The sequence below is a fragment of the Trematomus bernacchii genome, unplaced genomic scaffold (genome assembly GCF_902827165.1).
Source record: "Trematomus bernacchii unplaced genomic scaffold, fTreBer1.1, whole genome shotgun sequence".
NCBI lineage: Eukaryota > Metazoa > Chordata > Actinopteri > Perciformes > Nototheniidae > Trematomus > Trematomus bernacchii.
In genome coordinates this window covers 7,971,695-7,984,799 of record NW_022987705.1, presented here as the reverse complement: position 1 = coordinate 7,984,799, position 13,105 = coordinate 7,971,695, and the positions used below count along the sequence as shown (strand labels likewise).

Genomic DNA, 13,105 nt, shown 5'->3' with positions numbered 1-13,105 from the left:
CCTCCAGATCCAAAACAATCTAACATTACATTTTCTTTTAAAAGCCCTGGATTTTTTTACAAAATGAAGCGTTATTTTTGTTTTAAGCTTTTAAAACCCATTTTCCCGACAACCGTTGAAAGCAGCATAAATGCTTCCAAATTCTTGCACATGCGCAGTAGCTATTATGCCAAACTGCTGTTCTTGTTCCCACCTGTAGAGCGACTACTCAAAACAAAAGTCTTCTGGAAAGTCGGAGTCCTCCTGATATTAAAAAGCAGGCTAACCCAGCACGTATCTACCGATAACGTTAGCAAAGTTGTTTAAAGTGATATTAAACATAACTTTAATGGTCGTAAAGTAAATGTAGTCGCCACGATTCACTATGGAGACCGTTCAAAAGTTCCGTTTTTTCTACAACTTGTTTTGGTCGGTTTTTGTGGAATAGCTGGAATGCTAACGCTGTGTAGAAATATCAGTTAGCTTAGCATTGGACTCACCAACAACACAGAAAGCCCCCAGCCTCTTCTGGGCCCTGTTGGACGGCAGGAGTTTGTTATTTTACTCACTGGTAATAGGCCTCTTTTACATTTCAGCTGCATGTTGTGTTTAACAAAGAAGTAACTGTTTGTGTGTGTCCTGTAAAACCGCTTAAAACAACACATTTGTATCGCCTGAGAGCTAGTTGACCTGCATCACAAACTCTAAAAACAATGAGTTACCAGTCAGTACGTGTGATTGACAGTATTGGAAGAAGTACTCCGATGTTATACTTAAATAAAAGTATAAATACTACAGTATAAACATACTCTGTAACGCGTAAAAATCCTGCATTTTAAATCCTATTTAAGTAAAAGTACAAAAGTATTGTCATCAAAATATACTTGATAGTAGTATTTGCATCTAGATGTATGTATATTCAATTACTGGATTATGTTTATAAATACATTAAATTGTTCTTCACAGCTGTTTAAGGTAGCGCTGATTGTAATAACTGTATATACTGTTGCAGGATGTTCCCCTATAAATATATATTATAGTTTATGTATTAGTTTATTCATATTTGGTTTGAGCTCCTAATCTGTATATACTACTGCCAAATAAATGTAGTGGACTAAATGCTAAGAATATTGGCTTCCAAATTGTACTGGAGTAGAGGTATAAAATAGCATGAAATAAAGACACTCAAGTAAAGTGCAACTACCCTAAAGTACAGTACTTGTACTTTACTACATTAAACCACTCTAAAATACATCATTCGTACCACGTCTTATCACATTTTGTCCTGAAGGCAGTTGAATGTTGAAATACTTGTACTTTTGTTCTTTTCCACAGGTTATTTTGACAGCAACACCCTCAAGATGTCTATCCTCGGGTTAAAGAAGAAACAGCCGAAGACTTTTAAAGTCAAGGTTATCACCATGGATGCTGAGATGGAGTTCAGCTGTGAGGTCAGGATTTTTTCGTGCAGTCTTTATACCTAAAGGGATGCTTTATTCATCTCTGTATCTGGATGGGCTATGTTTTATTTCATGTTCATGTCAATGTTTACCCATTGACTGTGTGAATCTGTATTTGTAACCATTTATTAGCTCATTCACAATACATTAGACATCTTAGATTTATGGACAAGCTTATTGAAGAATAGCCTGAAACATTCTTGCATATTAGAATACAACTGTTTTGCATTACATCATGATGTTCTAACACATTTTAATGTACACTTACATACAAATTATAAGAGTTCAGCTTGTTTCCTCATTTATGTATATGCCTGCCACGTCTTGTCTTGTGATCAACTTAGCTAGAACATGATTGACCCATTGAAATGTTTTAAACATTTGCTAAGGGAAATAATCTCCCTGCTTTTTACTCAATAATATTGATTATTTTTTATTGTGTTATTGAAGGCATCCTTTACTTTTCAGGCCCAACTCACCTATACAATACTGAAAAACCCTCACAAATCAGTCACTTCAATATTTTACCATGAAGACTAAAGGGATATTCTGTTTTAGAAAAAGGAGCATCACTTGTTTTTTTGGTTGATTTAAACAGTTACTGGGAATACAGAGCAGCAGCAGCACATTAGCTTTCAGCATCTTAACTCACATGTCTTTACCACTCTCTGTTGTTCTCAGGTGAAGTGGCAAGGCAAAGACCTGTTTGACCTGGTGTGTCGCACCGTTGGTTTGAGAGAGACCTGGTTCTTTGGACTCAGGTACACAGTGAAGGACACCTACGCCTGGCTGAAACCAGAGAAACGGGTGAGTGAAGGAGTGAAGGTCAAATGGAGAAATGAGGATTATAAAACAAAACAAATTACATGAACAAGATACCAGACGTCATGGGGTTCAAATATTATCAACAATGCATAGTCAGATTAGAAAGATGAGGCTAACTAAATGAAGGCTATAACAAACATAATTATCCATTTACAGACATGTTGTATATTGTCTTTTAATTAAACAAATAATTATTTTGTTTCTACAATGTAAACAATATCCATTCAAACACACAATCCAAAGGTGCCTCTTCAAATTGTTTGTCTTATCTGAAAAACAATCAAAGAAAGTATTCAGTTTGTAATTGTATAAAACAGCAAACTTTGCATAAGAAGGAGTTAATGTTTGTCAATTCTCCTTTCTCTCATTCATTGATTATTGTAATGATTGATGAATTACATTATTGCTAGCAAGTTATTACATAAATACTGATCATGCACTTCTGGCTTTAGTGAGTTTGGTCTGAAATGATGGTGCTTATTTGTTCTCTAAGGTCTTGGACCAGGAGGTTCCCAAGGACTCGCCCATAACATTTCATTTCCTGGCTAAATTCTTCCCAGAGAAAGTAGAAGAAGAGCTCGTCCAGGAGATAACTCAGCACCTCTTCTTCTTACAGGTGTGTGTCTGTGTGGGTGTGGGTGTGTGTGTGTGTGTTTTCTCTCCTCAGGCTGTTGTAATATTCACAAAGATTTATAGAACATGTTTGTTGCCGAAGGAAGATGTTTCCTTGGTTCAATTAACACATGTTCCTACGTGTCTTCAAATTCTTGTATAGGTCAAAAAGCAGATATTAGATGAAGAGATATTCTGTTCCCCTGAAGCGTCCGTCCTGTTGGCGTCCTATGCCGTCCAGGCCAAGGTAAGAAAGCTTCATGTTCCTACCTTCAGGTATGCTTTCGGCAAAGACCTGAAGATTAAATATCATGTTTTGACCAGCTTTATACAAAGTATCTCTCTGTGTATGGACCTAACAGAAAATACGGCGCACTTTAATAAGACTTAAAAAGTATTCAAATCATTTTCTCCCTTCTGGGTACCGTCTTTTGTCTTCATAAGAAAATGGCAGGAGATCAGATCAATGTGTTTTTGCAAACAATCAATATTTTATTTTCAGTTAGACTTACACATATATAGTTTTCTAATATGCAAAAGTAACGTCCACATCTTTTTTAATTGTTCTCGTTTCCACCCCTTTATTCTCAATCACAGTATGGGGACTATGACCCAAGTTTCCATAAGCCGGGCTTCCTGGCACAAGATGAACTTTTGCCCAAAAGAGTAAGTGCACATTTCAAATTGTTGTTATCTGTTTAATATACCTAATTGGTAGATCAGTGACACATTGTTTGTTTGTGTGTATGCAGTACATAATGTGTATTCTTCTGATCCTGTAGGTTTTGATGCAATACCAAATGACGGCGGACATGTGGGAGGAGAAGATCACGGCTTGGTACGCCGAGCACAGAGGCATCGCCAGGTAGGACCCACCCGGGGGGGATTCTGAAATTCAGCATGTAGAGAGAAATGAAGCCCTGCACAGAGACAGTCTTCCTGAATACAGTAGTTCAAATGAGATCAATTTGATATGCCTTCCCTTCTTTATTTTTACATCGTCCATACAGGGATGAGGCTGAGATGGAATACCTTAAAATCGCTCAGGACCTTGAGATGTACGGTGTCAGCTACTTCGCCATCACTGTGAGTGTTATTATGGTGCCTTGTATGGTATTTATAAAAAAGATATATACGTCACCTTTACTGTTACTGTTGTTTCAATTCACAGCAAAATAAGAGGGACACAGACCTGCTACTCGGAGTGGATGCTCAGGGTCTCCACATCTACAGCCCCAACAGCAAACTCAACCCCAACAAATCCTTCCCCTGGAGCGGCATCCGCAACATCTCTTACAGCGAGAAGGAGGTAAATGCAGCGGACTGTCTTTTCCGGTCTTTCATCGAGCATTTTTCTGTCACATCCCTCTCAATTTAGAAAAGCGGGAAAATGGGGGTATGAATATTGTGTGGAAACAACAAGTGGGCTTGTTTAACTGTATTGAAATTCCAAATCCATACATGATTTGTTCTCTTACTATAGATACAATTTACAACACAACTGCCAAGAAATCCTTTTTAACCCCACTGAAACAAAACTTCTTTACCGTTGTAAAGGCATGAAAGCTGTGCTGTATGTCCAAACAATGCTCACTTTTTATTTCGGTTAGCTTGCGTTTTTTAGCTCGATGTCGGCACGAACATTTTAAGTGTGGCTGCATATGACTGCCAGTTTGAATGGTGGGGTCTGTAACCACTGCACTGTTTATTTCTGGGAAAGGCGGCAACACATCCAACCTCTCAAAACATTTGCTACTGTCACATAAAATCAGAGTACAGGAATGTACAGTCTTCAAGCCCGTGTTGTCAAACGTGTTTTTCATTGTTTGTTCAGTACTAAAAGGTTGAAGTCCCACAATTAATTGTAATATTCATTTGAAATGTTAACTATATCATAAAGCACTTCAATTTTTCCCTTGTGCAACATGAAAGTATCACGATATGTATCGGTCGAGTATCGGTATCGTTCAGTGGTATCGTAAAAAAGTCAACGATATGCATCCCTGTGTCCAAACAATGCTCACTTTTTCACTTTCCCATGTTGCAGTTCACCATCAAACCCTTGGATAAGAAGAAAGATGTTTTCAAGTTCTACTCCTCTCAACTGCGTGTCAACAAGCTGGTTGGTCTGCCTCTTTCTGCATGTTGCACTATAATACATTTAGAGCTATATGAAGTTAGGGTACCACTTTACAATAAGACTACCCTTATAAAGGATTCATAAAGGGTTCGTAATTAGGTTATGAATTAGGTTGTAAACACTTTATTTATCATTAAGAACCATTTACAAACCAGTTCTAACATAGTTTGCATACATCAACACAGGCTCACTATTTGGCAAGATGACTAAGCCTTATGTTGGCTACTTAGCGAGAATCAACTCAGTGAGCAACAGATACCAAGGATGCTGGCTGATGAAGAAGACGAAGTAAGCTAGGTAGCCAATATAAGACTTAGCAGTACAGATAAATGTGGGTTCACTATTTGGCAAGCAACCGGTCACAGTTGCCCTGTTTATCTCATGTCTTATAAAAGCTTATTAATGATTTATAAAGTGTTCACAACCTAATTACTAAATGAATTACAAACTATTCGCAAACCCTTTATAAGGGTAGCCTTATTGTAAAGTGATACCAAAGTTAGATATTTATTGTCTGGTTTCTCCTGTGTCTTCAGATCCTGCAGTTGTGCATTGGCAATCACGATCTATTCATGAGGAGGAGGAAGGTGGACTCCATTGAAGTGCAACAGATGAAGGCTCAAGCGAAAGAAGAGAAGGCCCGCAAGAAGGTCAGTGCTCCCAGCTTCACCCGAGCAATAAGAAAAACATTTTTCACAGTATTAAGGGTTGCTGGTGTAAACATTTTTGAACTGGTAAACTATTATTACCACTAGGTGTCACACTTGACTCAGCAGCTGCCCATCCCTTCTTTTCTTGTACATGATATCTCCTCTATGTTTGGATTTAAAGATCCAAGATGGTGGTACTCGCATACATTACATTACATTGCATTTAGCTGACGCTTTTATCCAAAGCGACTTACAATAAGTGCATTCGACCAAGAAGATACAAACTAGAAGAAAACAGAATCATATAAGTACATCAGGTTTCATAGAGCCAAAACATTTCAAGTGCTACTCAACTGGCTTTAGATAAGCCAGTCCTTTATTAGTATATAAGTGCTTTGTTAGCAATTTTATTGCTCGAAGTGGAGTCGAAAGAGATGAGTTTTCAGTCTGCGCCGGAAGATGTGTAAGCTTTCTGCAGTCCTGATGTCAATGGGGAGCTCATTCCACCATTTTGGAGCCAGGATAGCAAACCGACGTGTTTTTGCTGATGGGAACTTGGGTCCCCCTCGCATTGCGGGTGCAGCGTTCAAAATGTTCATAGTGTTATATTTGAGTTTAATTAGAGTTTTAGTAGGACACAACGGGCTGCAGGTGAATCCACATTTGAATCATGCTGTCATATTGCTTGTAGTGTAAAACAAGTTGGATTTGAGACACACACGTTGCTTCTTATTCGTCTGCCATTTGTAGTATCTGTATCTGTTTGTATCAAAATCACAAATGCCTGTTAGCCCTTTTTTATAAAATCAGACCGGTTAAGGCTTTTACACTGAACCAGTAAAACCAGAAATGTATCCAACTCTATATACACCATGCATACATATAGAAACTACAGTTGTATTTATCATCACTGATCAAGCGTGGTTCTCTTTGCTTACATTATTGAGTTTCTTGGCATCAATTTAGATGGAGCGGCAAATCCTGGCACGGGAAAAACAGATGAGAGAGGAAGCAGAACGGGCAAAAGAGGAGATGGAGAGAAGACTTTTCCAGCTGCAGGACGAGGCGCGGCTGTCCAACGAGGCTCTGGTGAGAGCTTCATCCTCCACATGAAATAACTGTTGAAACGGCTCAGCTTTTTTGATGAACTCCCGTTTGGCTGACAAGCTTTACATAGCTTCTTGTGAACTGGATACCATTGCGAAGCCTAATGTCTCCATCATTCATAATAATGGCTATTTAAATGTTCCAATGTATTTTCTCCAGCTTCGCTCCGAGGAGACGGCGGACCTGCTAGCAGAAAAGGCTCAGATTGCAGAGGAGGAGGCCACGCTTCTGGCCCACAAAGCTGCAGAAGCTGAGCAGGACAGGCAGAGGTTAGAGGTCACGGCCATGAAGACCAAGGAGGAGAAGAGGCTGATGGAGCAGAAGATGAGGGAGGCCGAGCAGCTGGCCGTCAAACTGGTGGAGCAGTCTGAGCGGAGGTCATTAGATTTAATAACTTCCATCTTTTCTAAGTTCCATTTATCTTATTTTTCAATAAAAATACATAAATAGTTACCATTTAGGTAAATCTGCATTCTTCTGCTTGTAATACCCTCTAGTGCAGGGATGGGCAAATGGCGGCCCGTGACGCTGTGACGTTAAATTGCCGCTTGTAATTATGCCGTTACAAGCTTAAAAGTTGTATTTATCATCTGAATTTGTCGAAACAAGTTTAATATTCTAAAAACCAAGACTTTGTTTATTTGAAATCAGATGAAAACAAACTGTCACGGACCCTGCCGTGTTATCTATGATTACTATACGCTTTTCATTCATAATTTCAGCGAGAGGGAGGGGAAGCGGTGCTGAGGAACAGCAGAGTGCGGGTTGACAGGTGTCTGTGTTGACATTCCCCTTATTGTGCGTCAGCAGAGACAGGCTACAAGTGTCTTAGCTAGGTTCAAGTTAGACAACTAATGTCTGGGTTAGTGTTCATGACTTCATGTTTATGTCATCTTAATGGTTAATCTTAATGCACACACACTTTCTGTGCTTTCCAATAGTTTAAAATAGTTTTATTCCACTGTTAAATAACCTGTTCAATACAAACATGCTCACTAAATATTTGTTTAGTGAGCTTATTACAGGATGTTCCCTGAAAGATTGTAAAATGTCAATGAAGATGTCAGACTTAATTTGTTAATAATGACTGTGTGTGTGTGTGTGTGTGTGTGTGTGTGTGTGTGTGTGTGTGTGTGTGTGTGTGTGTGTGTGTGTGTGTGTGTGTGTGTGTGTGTGTGTGGTGTGTGTGTGTGTGTGTGTGTGTGTGTGTGTGTGTGTGTGTGTGTGTGTGTGTGTGTGTGTGTGTGTGTGTGTGTGTGTGTGTGTGTGTGTGTGTGTGTGTGTGTGTGTGTGTGTGTGTGTGTGTGTGTGTGTGTGTGTGTGTGTGTGTGTGTGTGTGTGTGTGTGTGTGTGTGTGTGTGTGTGTGTGTGTGTGTGTGTGTGTGTGTGTGTGTGTGTGTGTGTGTGTGTGTGTGTGTGTGTGTGTGTGTGTGTGTGTGTGTGTGTGTGTGTGTGTGTGTGTGTTCTGAATCTGCGGCCCCCTGGTGGCCAGTACATACATTATGTGGCCCCCACCACCATCCAAGTTGCCCATCCCTGCTCTAGTGTTTGTTAGTAACAGTGCCTTCCTTCAGCCTTGAACTAATCAAAGCTCTGGTTCCAGATTGAAGGAGTCCGACCACTTGAAGCAGGACCTGACGGAGGCGAAGGACGCCGAGCGGAGAGCCAAGCAGAAGCTGCTGGAGATCACCAAAACTACATATCCTGTAAGACGATGATCATACTGCGGCTCTTTGTGACAAATCCAAGTTAATACAGTGCAAATGTTTTATTAGCTACGGCCATTTATCTATCTATATAAGATACTTTTGACACTATGAATCCTTTCTCTGTGACGGTTAGTGCATTTAGAGAGGATTATTGTTGTTGTTAAAGCACCCAATGTAAAGCACAACATGAGCTGTTTCATTTGATTTTGTCGCCAATAAGAGCTGTCACCAAGTACTTGCAGTAGTTAAAATAATTTGTATAATGTGTATCACTTTCCATTTCCTGCCATGGTATGTAAACAGACTGTAATGTAGTAGTGAAAACACATTACAGTACTCATTTGACACATGTTTGCCTTTCCTTTAGCTCATAGCAGCCTACTCTGCTCCCCCTGCCCCCCTCCCTCCTCCTGAAGCTGCCGACTTTTCCTATGAATCAACGTCCACACGTCTGGACTTCAAAGACTCTGACATGAAAAGGCTGTCCATGGAGATCGAGAGAGAGAGGTGAGTTGACATCCTGTAGAGAAAACACTTTTAGAAAGACAGTCCAGATCCGTGTGTGATACCTTGTGATGCATGAATGCAGGCTGGAGTACATGGAGAAGAGCAAACACCTGCAGGACCAGCTGAAGGAGCTGAAGACGGAGATCGAGTCTCTGAAGCTGGAGGAGCAGCAGCAGCAGGCCGGCGTCTACACCCTGCGCCACGAGGCCCGCGGGTACAACCAGGACCCGGTCTACCTACCTCAGAGCAACGTACGTATCTGCACTTCAGATTACACTCGTCTGTAATTAATATTACTAATATTTATTAGTTCTGCTGAAGATTGTTTACCTGTCAGTATGTCTAATAGAGTGAAATAGCTTAAATACTTTATCATGTCTCCCCCCGTGTACCATTTCATAATAATGGGCTCGTATGTAAACTGCCTGCATGGCAACACTAGGCTTCCTATTTGCATTACTCAAAGCATATCCAAAGAATAATTTATCGTCTTTTAATGGAATCGTAAAGTTATTTCATTATTTATCGTGACACAATCATGTCATCTTAATTAGTCGTGGTGAGTCAATGTGATTAACAAACATTGTTTATATGGATATTTTTATTTATTGATATACTTATGGAGATATTAAATGACTTATACAATTATAAAATAATTTTGTATATAATATTTGTTATAGTTGAGCATGGTACACCTGGAGTACTGCCATTTGTATCGCTATCTCCGACTTTTATTTTATTTTTTTATTTTTTTTATTTTAATCTCTTAAATGTTATCAGTGTCCTTTGTTGTGAAGCGCTTCGAGTTTTGTCTTGGCAGATGAGAAGCGCTATATAAATTACATTTATTATTCAATGTATTATTATCCCATTTGGTAATAGAGAGAGAAAATTCATGATAGCAGGTTTATTTTTGAACGATGTAAAATACCCTATCATAATTGCTTTTATATCCGCAAACTTTCTCCTCTATACTTTAATAAACAGATATTCTTTGAGCCAAAAGAGCCATCAGTTTAAAGGCAACCTGTTTTAAATATTTAAAGGAGACCTATCATGCAAAATGCACTTTTGTACGTCTTTTATACATGAATATGTGTCCCCGGTGTTCCAGGGAACTCACCAAGTGTCAGAAAACACAACCCTCTCTATTTTCCTCCATACCCAAATCTCTAAAAAAGGGGCTGCAACGGATCTGATAAAAACTGATCCAGATTTGAACACTTTACTGACGTCAGGACAGTGGCGCTACGGCTATTGGGCCAACTCTCCACCAATCAGGAGGAGACAGCCACGGCCATTGCCGTTCGAAAGCGCTGGAGACGCTGTAGTACATATGCCAGGCCTGTAGATGGTGCTGTTCTCACAGAATCAGCCCTTGCAAATCCAGAGCTAAAAAATGTCAAATTGAGCAAAATGAGGCATGGCTAAAATGCATGATCTGTTTGGTATTTTGAAGAAAAAAAAAGTATAAATATGCCTTATATAGGTATGGTCCTACACTATATTATTCAAATATAGCATGATAGCTCCACTTTAAATATGTAGTTCCCAGCTGATTTAAGATGTGTAGCATATGAAGCACTGTTGTATTCATTTAATCAGTATTGGTGTTTACTTAACTGTGCAAATACTTCTTCTCGTTGTATTACTAAAAAACATTTCTTCACACCGGTTTATTCCACGTTTTCTCTTTTAAAAAAGCGTGTCTTGTCTTGCAGCGAAACTCTGCGTACATGTCTCAGATGGCTTACTTTGAAGAAGTGTGATCCAGACCTGCAAGAAACACAACGTGGGCCCAGCTGTTGTGACTTTTGACCTGACTGAAACTAACAGACAGACACTCGCACACATCATGACTGTGTGCTTTGGGAAGACCATAAATATGTACCGACAACAACCAGCCACTAGTTGCTACCACCTTCCACACTGCAGCACCTTCTTTCTTTATAAAGTGTTTCTGACACTGATTCAAGACGTGGTGCTGAAGACGGTTGCATGTTGCCGTGTCGAGTTGCTGATGTTGTTTTGTGGTTTTTAAGGGATGCTTAGCTGTGAGATGGTCAGATATCATATCATAACTTCATGACACGTTTTAAAATAATGCCTTAACGACATTTTAGGGCAGGGATTGAGGTTCAAATTCATCGTAAACTGGCTCTAGGCAAGTTCCTCCATTAGTCGCCATTGGATAAACACTGAAAATGAACATGTGTAAAAAAATATTTTGTAAATACGGTCACTTTCTTTCAAACTAGCAAAGTGTTTCTCAAACGTGGGAAAAAATGACCTGAAAGAACCCCACATTTCTAATTACACATTTCCCAATTTTGTTTTATAATGTAGTTTTGAACAGTAAAAAAACAGTAAGGATAACTCTTGATTATTGACAACTTAAGGTGTAAATGAAAACAATCTTGCTCATAAAAGTTATTTGTAAAAATAGTAATCACAACTCACAGAAAAGTCTGAGAAGCGGACGCGTGCAGCAGGGACAGTTTCGAGAGGAGACACTCCATAAAATGTTAAATGCAGTGTTGATCTTTGTTATGGTGGTTTTGTTTGCTTTTTTTGTTTTTGAGCTGCCTTTACACACAGGTGCCTTTTTATTGTTTCCAGTGCCTCAACAAATAGTAATGTAGAACAAAGGTAGTACACAAGCTTGCCATTTCAACTTTTTATCTTTTGTACTCTCGACTGTTGATGTGCCTTGAACTTTATTTGTTACTATTATGATAAGAGTTACTAAGGTTTGTATTTGCTATCATTGTGCTTATGTGTCTTAGCATTGGGGTTGCCTTCGAGCCTGGGTTGGATATCATACCCTGACTTTTTTTTTGTAACAGATCGACTTTCCGGTTTTCTTTTATTTCCTCAGCTGGTGTACTTCTCAGGGTTAGTGTTGGAGACAATCACTACAGATATGTGTTTCCCCTGAGATAAACAGCATTTTTTCCAATATTGCTAACGGATTCAACATTTAGCTTGGTTAAATCTAATGGTAGCAAAGTAGAGATTTTAGACATGTTGAGATGGGTAACTTTTCTTACACTAAAGTCCTCATTATATTGTTAAAAAGGGAGAGGCTGGATGCCAAATGTACAGCCAGAGTTTCTGGGTGTTTATTTTAGATCGACATCATTATGGACCTAACGGAGGCAATTGATTGGTTCATTATTGCCCTCATGGTTGGGTTATTAGGCTGACCTTGATCCTGTGTAAACTATTGTGTAAAATGTTCCAGTGAAAGTGTTCTTTTTGTATTTCATCAACACATTTCTTAAGTGCTTTAATTTGCATCTTCAACCTTATTTATTTGTGCTATAAATCCTTAAATAACATCATCACACATCTTTTCTTTGTGGAGGAATTAAATGTTTGTTTTTGTTTTTCCACAAGTGGATTTTACTGCTACTTACTACAGCAAGTGCTAAAAAAATATTTGACACACAAAACAATATTGTACCTACGGTTTACGTTGAAGTGATTACTATGTAACAATTTCACAAAGTTCTGTCAATGACCTATTTCATTTATCAAGTTATTTTTGGTGTATATCATTTCAATACAACCGTGGTCATACAACATGCTTTTGTTTTGCCTGATGTTTGTTAGTAGAGGTTGTCCATAGATAATAATGTAATCATTATTGCTTTCTAATGTGTCAGTAAAATGTCATTAGCCGCGGAGCGAAGAACCCATCAAGGCTGAACATCCATCTAAGTATATTATTTGAATTTATAGGATTTTATTTAATGTGTAATCTGCATTTGAATGTGCATCAAAACACACATAATTGCAGAGAATCTAATGTCTGTTTGGCTTGCCTAAATTCTATCCAGCATTATTGGAAATGTGTACAAAATGTCATGTGAAGCAGCCTTTTTACTACAGAGAATTACTACTAAACACTTTATGCTTACTAGGATGTTTTGAGAAGAACTGCCATCATTTAGGACTGAAGGATTTACATGTACTGGAGGTATCGCAGGTCTTTGCAAGACATTCAAAACCCTTTACAACCTAAATGGCATGAATTCACAATTTAAGCAAAATGGTCCAGACGCGAAAAAAAGTATTTCTAAAATAGCAAAATCCTTCGACAAGCCCTGCTGG

At 38.8% G+C, this 13,105-nt stretch overlaps 1 protein-coding gene across 2 annotated transcripts; it reads left to right on the top strand.

Moving 5' to 3' along the window:
* The first annotated feature begins 207 nt into the window (after nucleotides 1-207).
* nf2b (neurofibromin 2b (merlin)) lies at nucleotides 208-12,576 on the top strand. Of its 2 annotated transcripts, XM_034140178.1 has the most exons (17): nucleotides 208-550; nucleotides 1,315-1,430; nucleotides 2,121-2,246; nucleotides 2,758-2,880; nucleotides 3,040-3,123; nucleotides 3,474-3,542; nucleotides 3,659-3,741; nucleotides 3,887-3,962; nucleotides 4,048-4,185; nucleotides 4,924-4,998; nucleotides 5,553-5,666; nucleotides 6,633-6,755; nucleotides 6,933-7,150; nucleotides 8,377-8,479; nucleotides 8,850-8,989; nucleotides 9,072-9,240; nucleotides 10,711-10,758. In XM_034140178.1, the coding sequence occupies exons 2-17, from the start codon at nucleotides 1,341-1,343 to the stop codon at nucleotides 10,756-10,758; spliced, it is 1,779 nt and encodes a 592-aa protein (XP_033996069.1). In that variant the 5' UTR covers nucleotides 208-550; nucleotides 1,315-1,340. The 2 variants fall into 2 exon arrangements, with proteins under 2 accessions (XP_033996069.1, XP_033996068.1); XM_034140177.1 differs by lacking the exon at nucleotides 208-550 and having other exon boundaries at nucleotides 1,341-1,430; nucleotides 10,711-12,576.
* Nucleotides 12,577-13,105: the final 529 nt, after the last annotated feature.

Bases quoted from the DNA above. Each gene is read 5' to 3' on its own strand.
- nf2b (XM_034140177.1), top strand. From the start codon at position 1,341: ATGTCTATCCTCGGGTTAAAGAAGAAACAGCCGAAGACTTTTAAAGTC. The intron at 5,667-6,632 runs GTCAGTGCTCCC...GCATCAATTTAG, and splicing joins AAGAGAAGGCCCGCAAGAAG to ATGGAGCGGCAAATCCTGGC. The intron at 8,480-8,849 runs GTAAGACGATGA...CCTTTCCTTTAG, and splicing joins TCACCAAAACTACATATCCT to CTCATAGCAGCCTACTCTGC.